At 33.7% G+C, this 26,037-nt stretch overlaps 2 protein-coding genes across 8 annotated transcripts in view; one reads left to right on the forward strand and one right to left on the reverse strand.

Annotated features, from left to right (window-relative positions):
- The window catches only part of LOC149772833 (nephrin-like), a 311,073-nt gene extending 302,590 nt beyond the window's left edge, over positions 1-8,483 (reverse strand). For 2 of the 4 annotated variants that reach the window (XM_089947221.1, XM_089947222.1), the window contains exons 1-2: positions 8,160-8,483; positions 2,907-2,970 (exon numbers count right to left, since the gene is read on the reverse strand). In XM_089947221.1, coding sequence (XP_089803347.1) covers positions 2,907-2,964 — 58 coding nt within the window. In that variant the 5' untranslated portion in view covers positions 2,965-2,970; positions 8,160-8,483. The remainder of the gene's footprint in view (positions 1-2,906; positions 2,971-8,159) is intronic. The other 2 variants (XM_089947219.1, XM_089947220.1) reach the window with 2 other exon arrangements.
- A 15-nt stretch (positions 8,484-8,498) lies between these two features.
- The window catches only part of LOC149772838 (uncharacterized), a 134,669-nt gene continuing 117,130 nt past the window's right edge, over positions 8,499-26,037 (forward strand). For all 4 annotated transcript variants that reach the window (XR_016417581.1, XR_016417580.1, XM_089947225.1 and 1 more), the window contains exons 1-3: positions 8,499-8,688; positions 18,165-18,524; positions 22,837-22,869. Coding sequence is in view for 2 of the 4 variants with exons in the window: in XM_089947225.1 (XP_089803351.1) it covers positions 8,610-8,688; positions 18,165-18,524; positions 22,837-22,869 (472 nt within the window). In the remaining 2 variants the exon portion in view is untranslated. The remainder of the gene's footprint in view (positions 8,689-18,164; positions 18,525-22,836; positions 22,870-26,037) is intronic.

Genomic DNA, 26,037 nt, shown 5'->3' on the forward strand with positions numbered 1-26,037 from the left:
TGCATGCATTGTCCTGATGGACCATGCCTAGCTATTGCCACTATCCATAATGCATTAGATTTGGTTTGGAATTATCTAAGGGAACAATTATATTCTCACAATCACAATATAATACAATTGGAATCTTCTATTTATTTTGATTATTTATACAGATGTCTTTTTTTCATTTTTATTATAGCAGAACCCATTTCAGGCATTATGTGTACAAGATTTATACTACATAAAAGTAAATGATGTAATTTTAGCTCAGAATTAGATGGAGAAAAACACTTGTTAACAAAGCATTATTTCTCACTAAAATATTTTATTTGTCAAGATATTAATCTAGAAAATGAGCATATCCCACAGTTATGATAAATTTCCCCATCAGTAATAATCAGCATATATATGTGCATATCTCTCCCTTCTTTCACAAACTCCAGTTTTTTCACTGTTTTATTTAATAATTTGTTCTTAATTTTAAAAAAAATTATTAAATGTTTTTTCTTCAATTTATTTTTCAGATTGTTCAAAATTGTTGAAAGAACTATCAAATCCTTTCCATTAACAAAACTACTTTTTACCATTGCTAATTTTACACCTCAAATTTCTTCAATCCTGAATGTATGTTCCTGGTTACTGTAAAGAGAAAATTCATCTCCATAAAATATTCCCCATATTTCTTCACCATTTAAATACACTTGTATAAACATAGTTTGGTTTCCTAGGTTATTAACCTTACAAGTCTTCTGCAAAATTTAGAAGATATCCTACTTTTAAAAACTATATCTAGAAAACCTATCACTCCACCTATATCTGAATATAAAACTATCTGTTGTTAAATATCCAATCAAATTAATCCATACTAGTAATTCTGTTTCCACTTTTGTAGCTTCAGCAGGTGTCATATCTACTGAGGAATCAAAAGTATTACCTACTTAAGTCTGCTAATACATATATCCATTTTCCACTAAACGTTTATAAGTAAAATATTTCCACATAAATGTTTTCAGTATTCTTTTAAATCTCTACTACTGTTTTCCCTGAAAATTAAAAAGATTATCAAAATCATTATTTTAGGAAAGTCTTTTAACTTTCTTATACAATTCTTTTTCCTTCATTAAACTTTTTTGTAGTTTTCTTTCTTAAAAAGTTTGTTTAAATGCAGCTCATGCTTCTACTTCAATCTTTCTTCTAAATTGTACAGCCCGTGAATATTTAGAAAATACATATACAAGTGAAGAAATAAATTTATATCCACTATTTTATGTCTTTCAAGCTTTGTTATCAACCTACGCTTGCCACTGACCATCAGTGTGTTTATCAACTTTTTGAAATGGAAATTTATTTTTTGCCAGTGTTGTTGGTATGTCTTCCGATCTTCAGCCATTTGCACATTTCATAGTATTATATCACTTTTGATCCTGTAATATATGACTCCAAAAAACTATTATAAATGGAGCAGCTAATATACAAGCAGAAGTTTTACAAACCTGGATACTCAGACATTCATTCACTCATACAGGCAGAAAGGCAACAGACATTCCTGCCACAACCAATGGGGTATCTAATTCATGTCAACAGCCAGCAAAATCCTAACCAGAAATCTGCTGAATCATATTGTGCATCACACTGATCAAAGGTTTATGCCTCAGAGTCAGTGTGGCTTTTGGAAAGACAAGGGACGACAGACATGTTATTTGCAGCTCATCAACTCTAGGAGAAATGCTAGGAACATAACTCCTTTTTGTAATTGTTTTTATCAGTTTCATAAGGGTATAGGGTACACGTTAGTTGAAGCTAGAGTTTTGTTTTTAAAAAAACTATGGAAAACCATAGTAAAGTGGTTGAATGGTCTTGAACATGCAATATCTTTCTAATTGTATATAAAACCATTCCTATATATCATAATTGTTTGTGCAATACACAAATTAGCATAAACTATAGTGCAGCTTTGAAAAAGTCTAATTATGAGAAGAAACTTCAGATATCTTCAAATGTCTTTACTGCACTGAACTTTCAACTATATGTCTGTTTAACAATTCCTTGTGCACATTAAAAGCTACATTTAATGACAGCAGAATCAAATTAAATTATATATATATATAAATATATATATATATATACAGATAAGTTTTGCGATGGAATTTATCATTTAATAGTATGTTGTAAATACAACCTCCTAAAAGGTGCCATCTGATTTCTAGAACACTGTAAAGAAATGACTCATTTTCTGGGGAAGAGGACCTGGGCTTTTCCTTCAAACAAGAATAATTTTTACTTCAATATAGTTTATTTCACCTAATATAATGGATATAGTAGGCTCTTTTACTACAACTCCTAGAAAGAATATTTTTCAAACTATTATAGGGATGGAAATTGTTTCCAAAAAACAATCATAGGTTCTCCCTCCCCACCCTTGAAAAGTAAATGGTCTGTCTCCCCACCTCTTGAAAATTACATTGCCTCTTAGTATTCAATACTGCCTATTTATTGATTTTCTGATAGCCTATTTGGCACACATTCCATATTGTATATGTCAATACATAACCGGAACAGCAGTTAATAAGCTTCACTGTCAAAGCTGTTGATATAATTAATCAGTATATATTTTTTTTCAATTTCCAAACATGATTAAACTATTTTAAACTTTGTAAAATGGTTCATTTCTGTGAATAAGGTTACTTTTGTTTACTTATATCATAAAAGTGTAAGGCTTTTTTCTACTTTAATATCAATACCCCAACTTCCAAGTGAACTCCCACTCAAATGCAAATGTCAGACAGCATCTTTGAAATTGCTTGTAATCAGGAAATATATGTAGCATTAAGTTTCCATTGTTAAAATTATAAGCCTGCATGTCTTTTGATCACTGCTGCATTTTGTGACGAAATTATACAATTACAGTGTATGCAAAATATAATTACCTTGCACAACTACAATTAGAGCAGATTCCAACCAAAGGATGTTTGAAATTAACCTCATTGTAACCTGAAAATACATATAAAGAGTATTTTTATAAATTAAAAATATTTATGTGTACAAGCAAAGCTGAAATCCTATCACAGAAAATTTTAAGTATGTCAGAAAGCAACATTACACACTCTCCTCACTTCCCACACAGTTCCACTTCCACTCCAATGCAAAAAGATTTATAATTGCAAGTGCTTTCACTCCAGGTCTATAGAAATGCAATTCTAAAACCACTGCACACATGTAAAGACCACACTGAATTATGTCCTCAAGCTAGAAGTAAAAAATTAAGTAAATAATAATAAATCACGTAACACATTCAGCACATAAGATGGAGAAAACATCTGTTTTGAGGCCTTTACAAAAATCTAATCTTAAACAGAAACACCAAAGACAGTTAAACGTATGGATAATGTGAAATGCTTGAAATTGAATTTCATCTTTTGCTATCAATGATACTAATGTTGTGAATATGAAAGATTTTTTTTATTTTTTAAAAACACCAGTGTTAGGGTCATTACATATTCCTATTATTACTCCTGGACCATGCTTATTATTTTATCCATTCACTATAATAACCAGCTATAATAAATGTGTGTGTGTGTGTGTGTGTGTGTGTGTGTGTTTGTGTGTGATTTGGATTTTTAACACAGCTTTTAACAGTTTTCCAGTTGTGTCACTATGATGACTGCAGTGTGGCAGTTTATAGTGTTGTCTAGCACTTGAACAAAATACCACAGACATGTAGCATGATGTCCCACCTAGTCACATTATCGTTAGTGTTAGAACTGCTTGACAGTTATAGTTTACATTCTTTAATTCAGTGGCTAGTTAGCAATATCGTAAAGTACATGTGCATTTCTTCGTAAGAAGGCAAGTTGCTAAAGCCAAATCAATAACTATTTCAGTCAAGAATGCCACATGAATATGAATTGAGGTGACATAAACAGCACATGGAATTCAGTATATTTACCCTGTCGAGAGCTATCACACACATCCCGAACATTTGATTGGTTCAACAAGACATGCAGGTCAGAACAGGACTGTTTGTTCGTGACCTGAATTATTTTGAAATAATATGATTTAATTGTTCGAGAAATTATAGTGATTCTGTTGATTTTTTTCTGTAAATGTTTGTAATAATGATTATAGACACCACATATTCCATTCTTATTCAGTTATGCTGGCTTTAAGAGTCAGAGAGGAACTTGATTTATTTACGATACAGTATTTTCATCAAATATGGCAGAGTGGATAATCTTTAATTCAAACAGTCACTGGTTTGAGATTATGTGAAAAAATTTAAGAACTTCAATATTTAATTAATTCTATCAGTTTATATGAAACGTTTCAGGATTTAAGTAATATTTTATACTCACAAGATTACATTGAAGTAAAGATGTTTGGATTAACAACTGCTGAACTTTGTATAGTGTTATCACAGTAGAACATAAGTACTTCAGAATATTCATTTAGAATACCTTGAAACAGTTTCTGGATTTGTAAGAAATTGAATGTAAAATTTAGGATTATTAGGATATCATTGTAGACATTCATACAATGTAAGATATTTTTAATATTTTCACTTCTATATTTTATTTAAATAAATTTATATTTTGGAAAACTTAAATGGTTTTTTAGGTTTTACCTGGTCTTGTTATTTATGGTTAAGCCCCTAGAGGTAACACTGGATAACCCATATTGTTATTAAAGTGTTTGAAAAGCTCTATAAATAATGTGTTTTATGCAATACAAAGTTTTAATTTGTGTATATTTGCCTTATTCACAAGCCAAATCTTTATACCAAATCATATTTCCAAAGTTATCTGTAAAGCATGTGGACTGATAAGCCTTTGACTTGTAAAGGCATCATCCACATTGATTTCTCAGCTGATAATCCTTTGATAGAGCTGCACATTTGATACCTGTTCAGTGTAAAGTAGTCATATATCTCTACGTGCCTATCAGAACATAATCACTTAACTTCTAAAGTTAACACGTGATTAATTTCCCCATTTGACATCTTCTTTGTTGTGCTTCAGATTTGATCATTATTCAGTACCAAGTAGAATCCTATAGTTAGTTAAGAAACAGTTGTTATTTGAGCTCCCTGTGATCATGTCGCATAAATGTTATCTTTTCAGTTGCATCCTTTAATTGATTTCACTGAATTTATGATCGAAGTGTCACTTACAAAGCCTTAACTCATTCTCCACAAAGCAATCACAGATGACAGTAAAAATTAGGAATCAGAGTCATACATTGTTTATGACGAGCAGATAACAATGGAGGATATCAATACTTATTTGGTGACTTGGATGTTGAAAATTAATTCTTGTGCTATGAATCATGCATAATAGGGAGTATTAATTTTTTTCTTCTGATCATTATGGGCATTAATATTTATTCCTGCATGTGCCCTATACTAGAATTCATGGATTTATCATATACTGACAATCATTGTGGATTTATGTGGAATTTATTACACTAAGATAAACAAAATGTAAGTGGTTAATTTATTTGTGACATATTCCATTCAGCAACTGTATTTATATTACACAGTTTTTTTTGTTGTCAGTTTGGCTTGTTTCTATTTCAAACTGTAACTCAGACTTACTAGTGACAAGTCACTACTTACAGGTAGATCTGAAGTGCAAAATTCACCTCTACAAATAGACCACTGTTATTTTCATTCGATAATGAAAACATAATTCACTAATTAAAATCCTAAAGCCTGGTACTAACAGCTGCCTCACTTGGCGCTCAGCATTAAGAGGTTAGTGTTAGGACTGGTCGGCCTGGTGTCAGAATAATGTGACTGTGGGACATGACACTACAGGTCTGCAACATGATGGCCCAGTGCTAGACATCATTTTGAATTGCCACACTGCAGGAATCGGGTCACAATTAATAGTTCCAGTTCAGTACCCACGAATGTAGTTCTAGTCTATTTTTAGAACATTTTTTCCTCTTTCATTTTGGTGGTTATAGAAGAGTTTTATTTATGCATTTTTGGTAGGGATTTAAAGGTAACTCTTTATTCTTGATAATATGAGCTCAGGATGTTGTTGTCTGTGTGTATTTCGGCGACAGTGCACAGTAAGTAATAAGGCCTTAGTGATGATCCGGAAGTGAAATCTGTGTTCTGTTTACATGCTGCTATGTTGACAGTCCAGCATCTCAAAAAAGAGCAGGTCAGCTTTTGAGAACTTCATCGTAAAGTCATCTTTGAAGGTATTTTAGATTAACATATGATTTGCATTGATTGTCACACAGTGGAAAGGTCAGTACTGAGAAACAAATGTAGAGAACATACAGTAAAATTAATTGTGTACTATGTCCTGTCAGGGCAATATTGGAGTAAAGTTTAAATTGGTATAAAATCTTTATTATTAATGATAGACACATGAAATTTTATTATGTCATGTATATTGACTCTGAAAATACAAAAAAGAAATTAAAATAAAAAATTAATTTTTATTTTAAAAATTTTAATAAAATTAATAAAAAAATTTAAAAAATAAAAATTTCCCTCTAAACTGCACATATATAATATTTTTTGGAATGATATTAAATGTTACCAGCATGTATATATTCCTACACCATATACAAGCCCCAATGTTGTATATTTGTCACATTTTGTCAGAGAAAATATCTTTGTAAGTCAAAATGAGACCATCATTTAAAATACACAAAGACAAAATTATAAGTTGTATTGGTCATTCAGACTATTTTCTAGGGGTCCAACCAGTTAATTTATGTGTTTATGATGGGGTCACTTCCTGAGTAACACACATCTGCTTGTATAGCCTTCAGTAATTGTTTATAAACATAGTCATAAGGTATTTAGTGAGAGGACAGCGATGAAAACTTTATACTAGAACCTACTCAAGTCCTCTACTAAATCATTTTAAAGTGTTTGAGAATGAAATACATGTCAAAGGGATAAAATATGCTTTCCCCAGGTATACTTACCCTTGGATGTAAGAAAACAGCAAAATGATATAAGCTGAACACAAAATGCATTCCACTGTATTGTTCAGTTTGGTTAAGATATTGATTGGTGGAGTTCGGCATTGTGGCCTATATGATGTTATGGGAATTCTAATGATCCATCTTGCTTTATGCATTATTAATTACTAATAATATTTGTTAACTGACACTCTAAAGACTACATAAGAAATATTAAAACAGATTATTTGAATTTAACTTTGTACAACTGATCTTAATGTGGTTACATATCCCACATAAACAAATATCCAAACATTTTAGAATGTTTGGGATCAAAAGTTCACATTCAGTACATCATATAGGCTGACATTGTACCATAATAGTGAATCTGTAAGGCACATTTCTGTCTGTGTGCACTGAAAATATCCCAAAATGTTATTTTCATCATGAATATTCTTATGTATGGTAACATATTTCAATTTAGTACTTTGACAGAGTGAGGTATTGAAGCATCATTTGATATATGATTCCACTGAATCAATGAGCTTAATAATTGGTAACCAACACTCTTAAAAATACACTATAAATGTTCAAACAAATCATTTGAATTATGTTTGCACAATTGATCTTAACAAGTACATTGTATATGTCCCACATATGCAAATTTCCATCCTTGTTTACAAGTTTTGGGGATCAGAATTTCACATTTAGTTGATGATATAGGATATATTGGTACTTATAGTTGATCTGTATGGCCACATTTTGCTGTATTCACTTGCAATATCCAAAATTGTTATTTCCCTCATGAATAAGATTGCCTATAGTAATATATTCTAATTTAGTACATTGTCGCTTGACTTTCCTGTATACTGTTATGTACTAATGTTTGCATCAATGATCAAACCTCACTGCCCCAACATTGCCTTAAACTTTATGATACATAGTCTACCTGATTAGTTATTTAACCTGTAAATGGCTAAATATACTTCTGGAAACCTCATGTATTTTTAGGATGAATTTATCACTTTAATACATGGCCATTGCTTCACACTTCTGAGTGTCACTCTGTCAAGTTTAATATTTATCCGCATGCTTGCAACATAAATAACATGAGATAAGTCTTACATTGTAGGACTACCTTCATACACGTAAAAGAAACGCGGCAATCAATTCAGATTTATTTTAGTTAAATTTTACATGATGCTAAATTATAATTTTGAAGAAATGTCACATGTACAAAAATAAAACGTACGTACAAAAAATGTATGTTAATCCTCGATTCCATTCATAGCTAACATCCATACGGGAGATAAATGCAAATGCGCGTGATTTCTTGTTCGCACTACTGTAGACATTGATTCCCCCTTTCACTAATAAACAATTCCATCCAATAACAACTTCCTTGACCCTAAGGCCGAACTGCCGTTGAAAACGTCAATAGCGATCGATTATTTTCGTCTGTAAATTTTGGTATGACAGTTATTGTTCAGATCACTTAAAAATCATGTTTGAATAAACTTTGTTAGAACTATATTACGATTAAAATTTAAAATTGATGTAATCCGTGTGACTTTTACTTACAGGAGGTGCTCGTTTACATTGGGGTATTGGAAACACAGCAACAACTATATATTTAAAAAAAAAAAAAAAAAAAAAAAAACTAAGTGGTTTTGCCTAACTTAAACACTTCCGACCGACAATAAAACATGGTGAAGATGTCTACAATATTGGATAAGATTCTTCGTGTATGTACGCTGTGGACAGTATTGTCTTGGAAATGCATTGGTAAAATTTGTGTACTTTCAAATCTCTATTGTGGCACAGTTTTTTTTATCTCTTCCGTGGATTTGGGTGCAGGTCGTTTCGTAACCGAGACTTTTCGTACCCAGTATTTCTACAAATGCTGTTTCTGTTTTCCGTTAACATGTAATCGAAAGAATTGTGAACATTTTTAATTGTGTATTTTTATTGTTAAAATAAAAAACAGGTATCATTTTACAGTCGTTGGAAGTACAACAAACAATATAATCATAAAAATTTATCACTATAGTCTAAATTTGAATTTTAAAAATAACAGCTTGTACACAGAAGAATTATATACATTATATAGTATAATAATTGTGTATTGAAAATTGAATAGCATTTGCAGAAGTACATATCTTAAACGCTATAAACTTTTTCAGGTGATTTTAAGTACTATAGTACCTCATATAACACTATTTAAAACTTTTATATGGCAAGACTGTGCTATCTAAGCACCTTGGAAACCATTAGAATTTTAATTAATTTTGACTATTAATTTTATCCTGAAATGGTAAAGAATGTTGATCTAAAATCTACAAATGAAGATTAATATTTGCATACCCTTTTTTTAAACCCCCTAACAATTTTAAAAATTAAAAAGCATTGTGGATATAAAAAAAATGCATAAAACTTAGTAATTTCATTCATTGATTTATAATGTCAAACTTGACTGTTGCTAAGGGGTCCCTAATACTGTCAAATTATTGGCATTTCAATGCAAATGGAAGCTCTTGATGTAAACAAACAAACAGATTACTCACTATCCATTTCTGGCTTCTAGAATAGTCTATTTCAGTGAAAACTCTGTCTTCTGCATCCAGTATTTGCAAATTCTAGTTTTAATATTTCTAAAACAAATTGAACAAATAAATAGGAGGAACTCTTGTATACAGAGAGATGCAAATCCAGAATTTACTGAATTATTGAGATTTTCAAAGACAGTGAATTACATCGCCTCTGATTCTTGAAAACATTGACTGGCCCAAGCAAATACGGTGACCATGTTTCTAAAGAAAATCCCATTTGATTTGAAATGCCAACAAGTTGACAGTGTTTGCGACACACACAGACACACCCAAGGACAATCAGGTCAGATCTTATTAATCACTGAATGAAATGACAAGGTTTTGTGCATTTTTTAAATCCTTGATGCTTTCTGTTGTTAAAATCAGGAGGGGGTCACAAACAAATGGGATGGTGTGAGAATACTGTACTATTATTGCTTTGTTTTACTCTCCTTTTCTTATGTACCATCATTTGCCCAACTGTTATCACTTTTATTTTTAAGTCATAGTATAATCTGCATCTTATCATGATTTTAAATTGCATTTACTCAAACAATTGTTGTTGTTAAATTTAATACTTGTGCTTAACTGAAAATACTTTGAATTTTTGTCCTGTTTGCTAGTAATGGATTGTAATATCGCCCTCTTAGTAAGAGGGGTGGTTAATTGAATTTGGCTGGCGTTATCTAGAGGATGACCTCCCTTGATATTATAGCCCAGTGGGAGCGAAAAGATTGAATTTCAACAGAGAACTGAGCAAGACTATTTGGAAGAAATGCAATACAAGAAAAATAACAAAATTTAATAGCAACAACTCCAATTCAATCTGTTATGTCAACCTAATTTAATAGCAGAGTCTAATTTGGATTTATTCATCATAATAATGAGGGGGCCCAAGTGGCCGAGTGGTCTAAAGCACTCTTCGTTACGGATCACTGCCATCTCACCTCTGTCTACGGCGGTTCGAGTCTAAGATTCAGCCAATGTGGGCATGTGAGAAAGCTTGCCAGTAGCTTCTTGTGGGTCGGTGGTTCTTTCCGGGGTTTTCCGGGTTCTTCCTCCACCATTAATACTGGCCGCCATGTATAGCCTATCGTGCTGAAAAATGGCGTTAAACCCCACAACAACAACAACAACAACATAATAATGAGTGGTGAAAAGAGTGCAATGTCCACAACTGATTGCATCACCTTCCTACCTTGACCATGTATCAACGTCTTCCTATTTTTTGAGCCTTCCTATTCTCTGCGCTTCACCCCTTCCTGGACTTCTTAGTCCTTTATTATGAGCTCGTCAATCCTATTTTCAGACTTCTGTCTTTGGACTGTCCCATCTCTCCCCAGAAAGCTGTTCCTTAAAGGACAAAATTACCCCTTAATCTCTATATGTATCACTTTCTATACGTACATAAATGTCCTCATTTGCATTACTCAGTAGCATTCTAGCTATCCACACTGCATAAATTCTGACTTAATCTAATAGAACATCACCCTTGCTTCGCAGCAACAGGCCATAATTAATATGTTAGCGGTATATCTAACTTTACCATATTTCTTGATCTATGCTATGACATGCTCAATTACTATTGCATAAAATTTGCAAAATTCTAGCTCACAGCAATCCCTAATGTAAAAGATTATTTCAACATTAAAAAATCAGACATAAACATGCAATTATAGTTAACTCGCAATAATCAATATCATCCTTACAGATAAAGAAAATTATTTCATATAACCCTATGAAATCCTACACATATGAAAACTTGGATAGCATGCAATCATCAGTGCTATCAATAAACTAGTAACTGTAAAATTAAAGAGATAAATTGCATAACAACTCTAGCCTCAACAGATTTCCATGAAATTGAATAAATGATACACAATATGGATCCTAGTCATATCAACACATTTGCACAAAACAAACAATTAAAAATAGGAAATTACATGAAAATTAAACTTGCATGCCTTAATGCTGTTCTCTTTCAGATATTGTGCATCCTAGCACTAAACCTGTCTTCTCTTACAAGACAGCCACTTGGTCCCCTTTCCTTGTTTAACGAGGAAAGCACTATTCTTTTTAGGCTTCCTCGGATCCACTTTACTCCTCTCTCATGATTTTTAGACTAAAGAATTTCGACCGATTTCATCACTTTAAATTCACATTACTTTCAAACTGTACGCCTTAATTTACTCTGCCCAATTGTAAGAAGCGGTTCCTAAATTATCCCAAGATAATCATTTATTTCATCAGATTTAGACAGCTTGGAATCTGTGAACTATGGTGCATATCAATTCCTTTTGAAAATGATAATTTGACATTGGTTCCTATCGAGTGGTTATGGTTGGTAGCTCAAATATTTACTTTCTCAGGACAGCATTGCAATACCCTGGTCAAATCTTACTGAGTCATAAATTCTAGCCTTTCAAGTTTTAACACTGACATGGGGGGTGGGGAGAAGAAAGGTCGAAGTGACCCGTCACAAAAACTTTTTTGGCTTAAATGTGATAAAATTTTAATGCTTAGTCCATTCAATTTTAAGGTTCAATACAATGCAAAATTCAACACTTTACATGGATGATTAATCTCTTTAGCTCTTTTTAATAGGCATCAGTCAAATTTTGAACACTTTGCTATGACAGCATATTGCTCTGTTACATTTATCACTGAAAAAAAGATAATTGTATGTGGTCCTGTATATTACAGATTTCAAGCAGGAAAGATGTATATACTGATCCCAATTCCACATACAAGCCCTGTTTGACTTACTTATCTCACCAGGAGGGAAAAAAAATCATAATTGCTTTAGTGACCTCAGTCCAATTGTATTGAGAAAAAAAATACTGCTTACATTTGATTTATTTATTATTCTTCATAGTATGCTTATCAGGGCCCAGCAATTGTTCATGAAGAGTGGCATGAAAAATATTCTATGCATTTAAAACGTACTTAAGACTGACATAATTAAATATTGTCATCCAGGTGATTTTACATTTATCTTTCCATCTCTTTAGTCTGTAACTGTGTCTTACCTGAAATTACTGACTAGAAATTCTCAATACTTATGTATTTATTTGCATGTAAATATATCTAAGAGGAGTAAAAGTATTTGATTTATCTCCTTGGAATTCATGAGGAAGTCGCATACTGTGTCTTTTTAGCCAAGTTTTGTATATCTAGTTATTGTAACAAGACATATCCTGGACATGGGTTTTGGACCAACGAGTCATTGCTCAGTAAAGAGGGGTGATCACATGGCCAGGACTACAAGTCCGAAAAGTTTATATTACAGATCAAGAAATATTTAATAAATTTTGTGTTTTAGATAACTTTATTTCAAAGATTGGTTTCAGGACAGTCTATGGGAAAGTGTGGCAACATGAGGTACCCTTGGGATACACACCCAGACTTCCTCACATGTTTAAAGTATGAATATAAGAACAGTTGTACTTTCTTCACAATGTGAAGTAATGAAATCTAGCGATTCCAGATATATTTATAGAGGGCATACGAAGCGTCAGTTCCACTCATCTTAATTTTTGGGTTTTTCTCTTATAGAGCCCCAAGAACCTGGCTGTCAAAAGACTAGTTCTTCAGGTCAGAAGAATATTCCCATGTCCCTGAAAGGGAGTAGTATTTTTTAAAAATCGTGTTTACAGTAGAAGGGAAGTGCACCTCTTGTCTCAGGATAGTGTGTTGCACCACACCCAGTATGCCCAGGGCAGCGTGTCACACATTCCTGAATGGAAACCATGCCTTGATGAGTGATGAAGATGAACTAGGTTCTGACATATCTTTATCTCTTGTCCTGTCCTTGGTCATTGTCTGGTCACCAGGCACCAGTCAGTTCATCAAAATGACCAGTTACCATGCAGTTCATCCTGATGACTGGTCAGATCATACCAGTCATCTTGCACCAGACACTCGCATTACACCAGTAAGTACTTGTTAGCCTCATGGCACATGGCTAGGGATTTGATTGAGATCATCCCTCTTTCCATTCCACTATCATACCTTGTGCATGAGCTTTGTGTCCACCCAGTGGCTCCAGGCTAGAGAATGGGATTTTACTGGTATTAAGCCCTCCTCCCTTTCATGTTATACTAGTGAATATGTAGGGGATGTGGGGACCTCCATCTCGTAGTAATAGGTCCCAGGAGCTTTTTCTATATAAACAGTCTCTTCAAAACAGGTAGGGCCCCTCTAAAAGAATGAGTATTTGAGGAGTAGAACACCTTCCCCAAAACAGAAGTTGAGCACCCCTCACATTTATAGTAGAATGATGCTGCCCTCTGTGGGGACGGACTTGCACCACTTATCTCAGGGTAGTGTGTCACACCCTTCCATGAGGGAGGAGTCGCAGTGCACCCAATACTTCTAGGTAACATGTCGTACCTTCCGAATGGTAGGAGCAGCTCTGCACTTTGAGTTATGAAGATGAACTAGGCTCTCACATATCTATGTCTTCTTACTGGTTACCTGTTAAAATCTGGTGACCATTTCATCCCAATTACTGGCTAAACTGTTGGCCACTGGTCATCTCGTACATGTCACCAGCTTAACACTGGTCATTACTCCGAGATCTCATGATACATGGATAGCGATTGAACTAAGATGCCCCCTCTTCTCTACTTTACCATCATACCGTGTACATGCTTTGGAGTCAGTCACCACCTCTTAACCACCGAGTGGTGACTGAATCCATCTGGTGCATAGCCCATGAAGGTCCTTGCCATTTTAGAAAAGATCTCCATGACTCAGCCACAACCAGATCTCCTACTTGGTCCTGTTTCTAGTATATGATTGAGGAAATAGCACAGAGGTTTTTAACAAGCCCAGATGTCAGTAGACAGTGCAGACAGTGGTCCATTCCTCTCTCTGTCTTAAGACCTAAGGTTTCTGCCATGAGTTGTCAGGTACATTCCTTGAAGTGGTCCATTAAACTTCCCCAGTTGGATGCATGTGTGTCCAAAGTTGCTATTATAACTGGAGCCTGAGCCATGGCAGATGAAGCCATGAATTTGGAAGTCATGCTTCTGGTAACTATAGCTTCCCATGCTGATCTCTTCTCTGCTTGTTATTTATAGTTGCAACATAGCATGTGATCTATACCTACACTGATATTCTTTAAGTGGATCTCTCCCTCATTAGTGGTTATATTCCATATTTTCTGTTTCTTATCAGTTTAACATGTCAGTCTACCCACCTAACTGACAAGTTCAGATACACAGTAGCAATGGACAAGCGTATTGCTGCTATTCAAATGTCATTGGTCGGGGGAAGGGGTCAAACTAATTTTAATTATGCATTACGGTACAAACCATTGCTATTGCAGCTGCCCTCCCACCCCATTCTGAAATCATAGATTAATTGTTGTCTCTAAAAAAGATAACTGTTCCATACTTAGGCATTCAAGGTGTGTGAGTGGACCATGTCTTTTTGATAATTCTCTGTTCTCTCACATTAAATGGAGCTGTTGAAGCATAGAAGTAAAAGCTGCACAATAGTGACGGGTACTGCATAATTAAAATTAGTTTTTCTCTACAAAAAGCTTCATTTGGACAAAATAATAATCATGGTTTAATCCAGAATATCGAATGTATCTTTTTAGATGATTTTCATTAAATAAAATTCCATTTTGCTCAAAATGAGGAATGGTTAAATATCATATGAACAAATGTTAACCAGAAAACAGCAAACAAGAAAAGAAATTGTACTTCATCCATTATTAATCCTGAATATTCCAGAGTCTTACAAGATTGATTCACATAACTGATGGAGGGGATGATATATGGCAGATGGTATTAGAATGAGAATAATTTTATACAAGATTTATCTGAGACATCATTGGACAAAATCTTGGAATTCTGGACCCAGTTAAAGGTCTTGATATGTTTTATGCATGACTCTTAGTTTCAATAGGTATGTTTGCTTAAAGAAGCATAAAAAATAAAGCCAGGCAGGGAGCTTTACTGGTGCAATAAGACGATCCAAATGCATTGAGATCAGTATTTGTTTAAACCCTGAATTTCTATATATTTTCAGTTTATTCAATACTTATAACTCTAATGATCTCTTAATTTTGACATGTCTAGTTAATTTTGTAATATATCTTTTCGTGATCATTTTTTTTTTAAATTTCAGCACTTTTTCTCTGTTCATCAAGATTTTTAAATTAGATAAATAGATGGCTACAGTATAGTGTAATAACCTGCAATTAGGGGGTGAGGTATGCATGCATGTATGCGGTAAACACTATTCATACAAGCTGCCCAATTCAGTGTAGATTTTTTTTAAAAATTATAAATCAGTGCATTAGCAGTGAATTGCTCAAATGAGTTGACAATACTATTTTCTAGGATCCTTTGTTTTGTTTACTTGTCGATTAATAGTTAGGTGGTATAGTCTACATGTTTTTGTGATAACGAAAATAGGGAGTATCTTGCCGGCGGCTGGTATCCAAGATAATTCGATTAATGACTATTTCTAGTTAACCGCTCAAGACTGTACGGTACATACTCAATGTGTTTTTTGTCCCTGATGTTTCATTTGTATACGTCATCGCATTTAAGTTTGTTTTTCCTCTTCTTTATTTCTTTGATACATATACATGTTGATTATCCTGTCATGCGGTCTACCTCGGTAATATTGTAAGAGTGCATAACACGGTTTCCAAACCAGTGCTATGAGTGACAGACTAACATGGTATGTGCCGCGAAATACAAAACTTTTTTTTTTCTTTTTTTACTTAGGGCAATTCAATCACAATGTAGCAATGTGTAAAATATCCAGCTGGTAATTTCTATAAAAAAATCATTGCGAAAATTAACTAAATATACGCATGCAATACTAGCTCATGCTGGTTTGAATATTCCAACAAAAATTGTGGGTTTTGCTAGAACTGTCGGTTTTGTGGGCGTTGTGGGCTTTGTTGGTTGTGGGTTTTGTCAGGAGTATATAAGGCTTTGTGGGCTGTTTGAGGGAGTTCAGACAGCTAGCAGCCATCAAACTAGGTACATCACAGTTATTGTGAGTTGAGATTTATGTTTTTATTATTGTGTTTTGTTTAGTTTATTAGAGAATTATGTAACTTTAGACAATATTCTGGACAGTAAATATTTGTATAAAGTTATTTAAGTACAAATCAATTTTTATTTAAGTTATTTTTTTAATATTTTTAATTCCTTTCTCTCTTCCAGATTATATGCATTCTAGTCATTTCTAATTTATTTTTATAAGCACACTAGATATTGTTTTATCATTTGTTATTTGAAATTCAGTTATATGGTCAAGTGAGTGTTGTCCTCACAGACCAATACTTTTATTCATTTCTTTATTTTCTTTTTTTTAATTAGTTTTATGAAGCTAAAGACATACAGAGAAGTTTCTCTACATTACAAATATAGAGTTCCTTTTCTTAAATTATAAGTTCAACAAAGTTCTTAAGAAATAAAATGTTTAAGTCATTGTGAGTGTTTTCCTCACTGACTTGACATTCTAAATTCAATTCAACAATGCTTGATTATTCTGGCAGTCTATAAAACGTAAGTTATGTGTCTATTTTATAATTTACTAGTTGTCTAAGTCATTGTGAGTGCTTTCCTCACCGACTTGACATTCTAAATTTAATTCAACAATACTTGATTATTCTGGCAATCTAAAAAATGTAAGTTATGTTTCTGTTTTATAATGTCTTAGTTGTCTAAGTCATTGTGAGTATTTTCCTCACCGACTTAACCAATTTACTTCCATCTATACCAATTCACTTCAAATAAGTATTACGCTATAGTTGAAGTGTAAAGTCAAGCAAGTGTTTTCCTTGCAGATTTTACTTTTACGTATTACAATCAAGTCATGGTTTCTCTTCTGTAGTAAACTTTATTGCAACTAAATCCACATATGGTAACTCTAATATAATTTTCATTCATCAGAAGAAATAATATAATGAACTAATAGTATAGTGCTAATGTGTACCCTGACCTTGCATGAAATTATCATATACCATACTGTACCTCCACACAATGATATTATTCTCACTTAGTACAAAAACAACAAGACCGTCATGGTTATGAACTGACTTTATTCGCTGTTTCTTAATAAATGAATCATCTTCATGGTTGAAAAGAAATCAAGAGTTTGAGTTTACTCCATTCTCCCCCTCCTTAGTCAGCTGATAAGAAGCATACTTATCCCTGGTGTGATACTCCAACATAGTATTATCAGGACCTAGCTCAGCCGCTGCAATTAAAACTAAAATGGATATAATTAGTAAAACTCAACTGGACTAACATCTACAGCATAAAGAAACAAATATAATAGAAGTTAATACAAATTACACATGATTAAGATACTGTTACCACATCTACTACTTATAAATGTTAAATGGTCATAAAATCAGGATTGCTCCTTAACATATTTACAGTATCTGAACCAATATAATATGAAATTGTTGAAACTATTTGCAATTTTTATAAAGTAATTAATTACTGACCCATCAACAATAAGAAGGTAAGTATGTACATCATGAATCAGGTGTTAATAAACTGTTGATAATTGATATGGCTTATATATATTTTTTATAAAGTTGTTAGTATTAAACTGTGGTATATATATATATATATATATATATATATATATATATATATATATATATATATATATATTGATATTTTACAGTATGCCTAAATGCCAACCTCGGAGCAAACAATGTGCATGTGGCAGTAGGAGGTTCCATAACCTTGACTTGCAGATACATTGGAGGAGGAAATGAGACAGCTATAGCATGGTTGAATAGTTCAAATACAGATATTCTAACCCTAACAGCAGGATCCACAGTACCACAGTGTGATGTGTTTGCTACTGTGAATGCATCTTTTGATCCTTCTCGACTAAGTTACACATGTGATGAAGTTGGCAACATTTACACATTGACAATTAATCCAGTCCAGGCAAGAGATATTAATGTAAAATGGTCATGTACCTTTCAGGATCCACAGCCGGATACGGTTTATTCAGACGTTATTATACAGGGGATAAGTAAGATATTTGCATATTTTCATGTCATTTAAAGCAATGATGTACATTAAATATTATAATGTACAACAGTTAAATGTTGATTTCCAAAGACAAGGGATGGACATGTAATATAATCTGGAAAAGTTATTTTCTTACATTAACTGATGGAGGATCAAAAGATTGTGCATAATGTTGCATTTTCTATAAGCTATGTTCTGTTGACCATGAAACTTGCTTTGAAATTGTTGACTGGATTGGTTTGTAAATTTCTAGTTGAGTCTACATGAAAATACTCCATTAGGCAAATTAGGATAGTCACAATGGCAGTTCTGTTTTTGCTTTTCCTCTAAAACAATGAAACTATCATGAAAATTTCAATTTGATATCAGACTAGCATAAAGATTGTTATAAAAAATGACTTGGTGTATATTTGGCCCAAAATAATAACTGTAACCCATAGGTCCTTAATATGGCAGATAAGACAGCCCTCATTAAAATCTTTTAACTGTAACGTCATAAATTTTGGAAATAGCATAATGAAACTTAATAGATACAAGTTAAATTCAAATGGATTGCTGTAAAATGAGATCCAAACTTAAGAATCTAATCAAGTCTGTAAGCCCTCCACAAGTACAATGATCTGCATCAAGTTTTATAATGGTGATTTTTCTCTACTATGCACCCAATTAATATTTAAACCAAAACTCAACTACAGTACCCTTAATTAATAGGCAGTGACCATGAAGTATATTTTAGACCCCACTGAAAAATTTCACTTCAGCGTTTTGTATCATTGTGGGATCACACCAAGAAAAAGAGTTTGGGACCACCAAAAGAAAAAAACTAAATCTTTTTTGTAGGGGCGTCCATAGGGATTCCAATTGAAGAATCATGCACCTAAAATTCTGCCAAGAAAAAAATGTGACTATTTTATATTACAGTAGAATTGTACTGGGAAACCAATCCAGGACTCATCTGTGAAAAAGGGAGAATATTGTGGCATCCTGGCATAATTCTGCTGAGGTATTACTGATTGTTGGAAACTAAAATTATATAAGCTCTCAGCTTGACTTGTGGAGACACCATTTTTATGAAAGCTGTCTGAGAAATGACAAAATAACTAATCAAAGAGTCAAGTTAGGATGACTGCTACTGAATTTCTGAGTGATGTTTTTGTCTTAATGAAAATCTTCACATAGGTTGAAAGATTTACTGGGTCTGATTTTTCTTGTCTTTTGCAATAGTAAAGAGATGAAGAGGAGAGAAAGTAAAGCAATGTTCTGACAGTTCAGATGTGAAATTTGTCATTGTTAGCAACAAGGTCATTGGAAGAATAGCTCTCTGAGTTTCATACTGAGTTTCTGTTATACTTACATTCTCATAGCAAAAGAAGGTCACTGATCCATATTTCATGCTTCTCTGACATTGATTAAAATTTTTGGTTCATTTTCTAAGCTGATTTCTATTCTCAGTTAGTACTATACCTTTATTACACAAGGTCATTGCATAACTAAAATTAGTTTTACCCCCAGTTAGCAGCAATTACTTATCCTGTCACTATTGCTTAGCTGAATTTGTCAGTAAGATAGGTAGGCTGATGTTAATCTGATTAAAAACAGAGAAGTTAAATGTACTCACCATAGAGAGATCCATCTATAGAAGGTTAATATCTAAGTAACACGCTTCACCAGATATAAAAAAAGGGAGGAAAAAGTAATATGAGAGTGCCAAAAGGCTTTCTTCATGATATCCTCCAGGGAGGAATGATTAAAATGGGCCCATAAGGTAGCAGTGGCTCAAACCTCACAAGCTTTAAATTTCATAAAGGTACGGTCTCGATCTGTGAGGGACTCATAGGCTCTTTTGATTGACCATCGAAGTTTGAATCAACTGGGAGATAGTGGTTGCCAAAATGTCTGCAGAGCCCTTAATAGAGCGAAAGGGACGTTTTCTACCCTCTCTGTTTGCTTTGGAGGCATTAAGATTGAAGCAGATAGCATGCACGGGACACTAGAGTCTATCTTGATCATCCCCTGCACAGATTTACTGAGAGTGGGAATCTATGGGTAAGGGAGCTACCAAAGGTAACTATTTTTGTGAGAAAACTTGGTTGGCAGAAAAGGGAAACAGTCATAATTCCTATTAAACTGGAGACAGTCAAAGTCACTGGACAGGGCATGAATCTCACTTCTTATTTTTGCAAAGGCAAGAACAATTGAGATCCAGAAAGGAAGCATCACTCAATGGTTCTGAAGGGGTTTTGGTTAATGACCGTAGAAAACAAGAAAGATTTCATCTGGGCATAAGTGAGTGAAGAGACATGGCCTCTGAAACTCAAAATACTTTATAACATCAGCAAGATGCAGATCTGAACTGATTGGACATGAATATGGAGAATGTCCGGGCTATTGTGAAGAAGGGATCCCAAGTGTCATGACAGGAGATCCCTCCAGTATGGTAGAGACCTGGGTCGATTGATCAAGAGGTCTAGGAGATTGTTGAACCATGATCACTGGGGCAATAACGGAACAATAAGAATGATCCAAGCATTGAAAGTTTGGTCTCTTTGCAGAACTTGTAGTAGTCAGAAGGGTGGGAAGGCATATGTGAATAAGTGATCCCACTAAAAGCTGAATGCATCAACTGCTGATGCTTTATGATCTGGGACAGAAGACATGTACAAGGGAAGTTTGTTGCTGAGCTTGGTCACAAATAGGTCCACCAGAGGTCTTCCCCAGAGGAAGACAGGGATTTTGTTACTGAGTAGTAAAGAGAGCATTGATCTGTTCTAGAGAGGCTGTCAACTAATACATTCATCTTACCCAGAATTTGGGGAACTCGGATTGTGACAATCTCTGAGGCTGCCCAGATGAAGAGTTTCCAGATCCCCACACAAAGAGAAGGGGCATGTGTGCATCCTTGCTGTTGAATGTAAGCTATGACAGATAGTTTGTCTGAGGAGACCATGACACATTGGTCCCTTATGTCTGCAAATTAAATAATCCATAGGTCACCTTTAGCATAAAATTATTTCTTGTTCATTTGCTATCTGAAATTGTTTAAAAGTTATTTGCAGCTTAGAACACAAATTCTCATAGAAATCGAGTCTGGAAAAATGTGGAAGCTTGCGCTCTTTATAAGTCTACAAATTGCAGATGCTGGTAAGAAAATGACTACAAATGGTGCCATGCTTGTGCAAGCTAACAAATATTTATCTGCAATCTTATTTTGATGATACATGTACAAGTTTGCCACAACAATAGATTAACTAAGTGATAGTGACATGATGATTAATTGCTGCTATTAAAAAAGGGTTTTCATCAAAGACTTCAGATGATCTTTAGCTGATCCTAAATTAAAACAGTGTTAATCTTACATCCGATCTGGTTACTATGATTGCCATTTTGTAAATCTTGTCATTGCTATTCCTTCACAATGAATGCTTTTAACAATGTTTGGTTTTCACCATAACACTTCCTGTATCTAGTTTCATACGTGAAAATTGTACAAATCTTTTGTCCAAAAGTGGTTATCATGTAAATCTTGTTGCGATTCCACCATGACAAGGTTTTCCATTAGAGGTGTCTTAGATGTCAAGTTGGTTGAACATGAAAATGATGCAGATCAATATTGCCAAAAGGATAACAATCTTAAAAATCTTATCATTACTATTTCTAATTGAAATATGTAAGTGTTAGGTTTCAACTTGAAGACTTTTATTGGTGTGTCTCATTGGTCCTGTGTGAAAATCTTACCCATCTTAAATCCAATACAGTTCCCTTCATGACTGTTGCAATTGTTACTTATCCTGAATGGATTTTCATGTTTAGGCACACTCGAAAAAATATGTTGACCCGCCCTGTTTTTCATTGTCAACCCTAGCATATTTTCCCCCTGGATAAGAAAAAAGAAACAGTCTCAGAATTAAAATGTGCATCAGTGTGAGCTGGTTTTGCCCAGTATTTGAAGTGCTTAGTATAAATAAATATATATATATATATATATATATATATATATATATATATATATATATACTCTAATTTTAAAACCAGTGCAATAGGAAACATAATAGTGGGGGAGGGGGCTTGTATTGGGTCTTCTGCAAGGATTTGTTATGATATCTGTTTCTAAATAAAATTGAGGAAATATTAGTTAGAACAAAATGTTTTTACTGTTAAGATCACTTTAGTCTGAATTTAATATCCATATGTTAATTCATGTTAACAGTGGCTACTAGAGACTACTGCAGACTTTGTAGAGGTGAATTATGCACTTGTTGATTACACTCCATTTACATGCACTTCTGTACTAAAAGTAATGTTTTAATTTTCAGCTACAACCACATCAAAACCTACTACTACAACTAGTAAGTAATCCTTACTGTACTCTCTCTCCACCCTCAAAAAAGATGGGTCAGTCCCCACTGGCATTGCTTGTTTTTTAAAACCCATCCTTGCAAGGGTGTGATGCATATTAGTGTTATGTTGTACATCTGTCTGTCCATCCATCCCTTCATAATATTTTCTTGTAAATAGTATCTGAAAATATATTAAGCCAGACCAGACCATATTTGTACATTTGATACGGTTCAGAGGCCTGAATAGGTTCTGGAATATGTGACCTTATTTTTCAGTTGTTATCACATTTATAAACTTTTTGAATGCAACCCTTTTAAGCATAATTAAGGAACAATCTCAGGGTTTTCAATAGATTTCCAAACTCAAGAGTCAGTTGACCTGTGACCCCAAAATCTCAAGAGTCGAAAAGAAAATCTCAAGAGTCAAATCTGAAATCTTGAGAGTCAATTCTTTTGGACAGTCATGAGCCCATAAGCTGTGATTCCTCCTTATTTGTGGAAAGAAACGACGTTTAAGTTTTTTTGTCACGTGCTGAATAACTATAAATACTTGTACAGTATTATGTAAGAAACAGTATTATGTAAGAAACATACAATCTCATTTTTGTAAATGTTTCTCTTTGTAACAATATATTACGATGTGTACATTTTGTATATGAAACAGACATAGGATTGTTTTATACTTTATTATATTTACAACTTCTCAACATATCCTACTATCAGCTGCTCAGATCATTGTATATGCAAATATATACCCATACACTAATGAAGGTTATATTTTATTCAGATATCAAGTATGTACGTCACAGTTCACTTATCTTTAACTTTTCTAACAAATTTTGGAGATTGAGTCTTCATCTCAGCAGAGCTGACACATCCTTCTGTTTTTTTTGGAGTCTGAGGGTCAGAAAATTCATCACCAGTAGGTTATTCCTGAGACCGAGATAGAAATGAAAATATACTTATTTGCACCATTTGATTTTAAAGTTCGTATGTATGAACTGAGTGTTTTGTCCATTCAATTTTTTCAGAATGATCCATTAATAAAAGCCTTTAAGGTTTTAAATGTTAGACCGATTGAAGCAAATTATTCATCAATAAAACACAATCCCACACTGAAAACTGGCTTCCCAAGAAGCCATATATTCGCGTTTTGTCTGATTATAATTTAAAGCAAAACCAAATAAATGCCGATATTTTATCAGAAATCATCCATTGAAAACATAAATGATTACAAATTTTTAAACATCCTGCCAAATGAAGCAAATTGCCAATAAAGTAATTCAGGTTGTTCCACTTAATTTGACAACTGGTTTCATGAGCCGTCATATTGACATACTCCAATTCTGACCAGTTGATTAAAATTTTATGTCCAAACATACCAATGCTAATATTTTAATCAAAAGGAAGTTCATTGATGGCATAATTATTTTCTCTTCCTCTGTCATAAACTTCAAACATAATCTCAAAACAATCCAACCTAATTCAGTTGCACCTAAGCCTGATATCAGTGAACTGTTAGCTCTGCCCAGTTCATATACATATCTTCCATTGGTGCGATATTATTGGCCATCAAGGGGTAAGCTGTTGTTGAGCAGATGTCTACTGTGGTTTCTTCAGTAAATTTGTTATAGATAACTTATGCTTAGTAAGAAACAAAGCACCGTTCAGATGGCCTAGTGGTTAGAGTGTCCGCCTTGGACGCGGGAGGTCATGGGTTCGATCCCCAACCGAGTCATACCAAGACTTAACAAAAATGGTACTAACAGCTGCCTTGCTTGGCACTCAGCATTAATTGGTTAGTGTTAGGACTGGTCAGCCTGGTGTCAGGATAATGTGACTGGGTGGGACATCATGTTACATGTCTGCGACATGATGCCCCTATGCTAGGCATCACTATAAACTGCCACACTGCAGACATTAAAGCTACATTAAAAAATCCAAATCACACACACACACACACAGAGAAACAAAGCTTGAGGCAAATCAAGATTATTTAAGATTGATGCTCCTGGCAACATCTATCTATGTGCATCAAAAAGAAGCACAAGTCGAAATTTTCACATGTCAAAAATGGGTCATATTTAAAGATCACATGTCAAAACCCAAGTGTACGTGTCTATTGAAAACCCTGAATCTGAGGTACATAAACAAAATTTGGAGGGTATATCTGCATTATTGTATAAATGTCTTGATTATGTTTTTGGCCATTGCTGCAGTTTTTCTATTGTTTTACACAATTTTTAAATTGTTTACAATAACCATGATTACACTTAGCTTGTAAGCGAGATGTATAAAAAAAAACTAGTCAAAGTATTTAGATTCACTGAATGGATCTCAAAATTGTCTTAGTTTCAACAATTTCTAAATAGTTTAATTGTCATGCCATTATCCTATGATTAGGAAAAATGGAAATGCCATATGACTTGGAAAGCATAGTTGTATGGATTTGCTTCATTAACAACACATTTATATGTATATATAATTTTTCATACCAGTCCCAGATAAGTGTTTTCCTCATATTTTGAGTGGTTTGATTACTCATAACTAAAAGACAACTTGACAATAACAGTAAGCGTGTCAAGAGTGCATTAAGGTTTTCTTTTTTTCTTCTAAACATTACAGTTGTGTATGAAGTGAAAAGTTTCAACTTTAGAGAAACTTTGTGAATCAAAGTGTTTGGAATATACATGGAATCAGCTTCTGGCATTAGTTCAAGACATTTCAGGTTCTGTGACTTGGTATGACAGTGTTGTTTAAAATAGAAGTGCACATACATTACCAGTTCAACATGCTATTTAGTGTAGCATGAAAAATCACTACTTCAGAAAACCTTTTCTATATTTCTCCTACTTTCAGGGATAACTTGTTGCCTCTTTTTGAGTGTGTATGTGTGTAATTAAGATTTTTAACGTAGCTTAATAAATTTTCAGTCATATTGCTACAATGTCTGCAATACGGCACTTTATAGTGATGCCTAGCACTGGGGCATCATACCGCAGACATGTAGCATGATGTCCCACCCAGTCACATTATCCTGACAAGTGAGGCAGCTGCTGGTATAATTTTTATAAGTCTTTGTTAGGACTTGTCTGGGGTTCTAACCCATGACCTCACACATCCGAGGCAGACACTCTAACCACTTAGAGTACTAGAGCGGTCTGTCTGTCTGCTACC

Source organism: Sinohyriopsis cumingii, unplaced genomic scaffold (assembly GCF_028554795.1).
Source record: "Sinohyriopsis cumingii isolate HCF-2022 unplaced genomic scaffold, ASM2855479v2 utg001110l, whole genome shotgun sequence".
NCBI lineage: Eukaryota > Metazoa > Mollusca > Bivalvia > Unionida > Unionidae > Sinohyriopsis > Sinohyriopsis cumingii.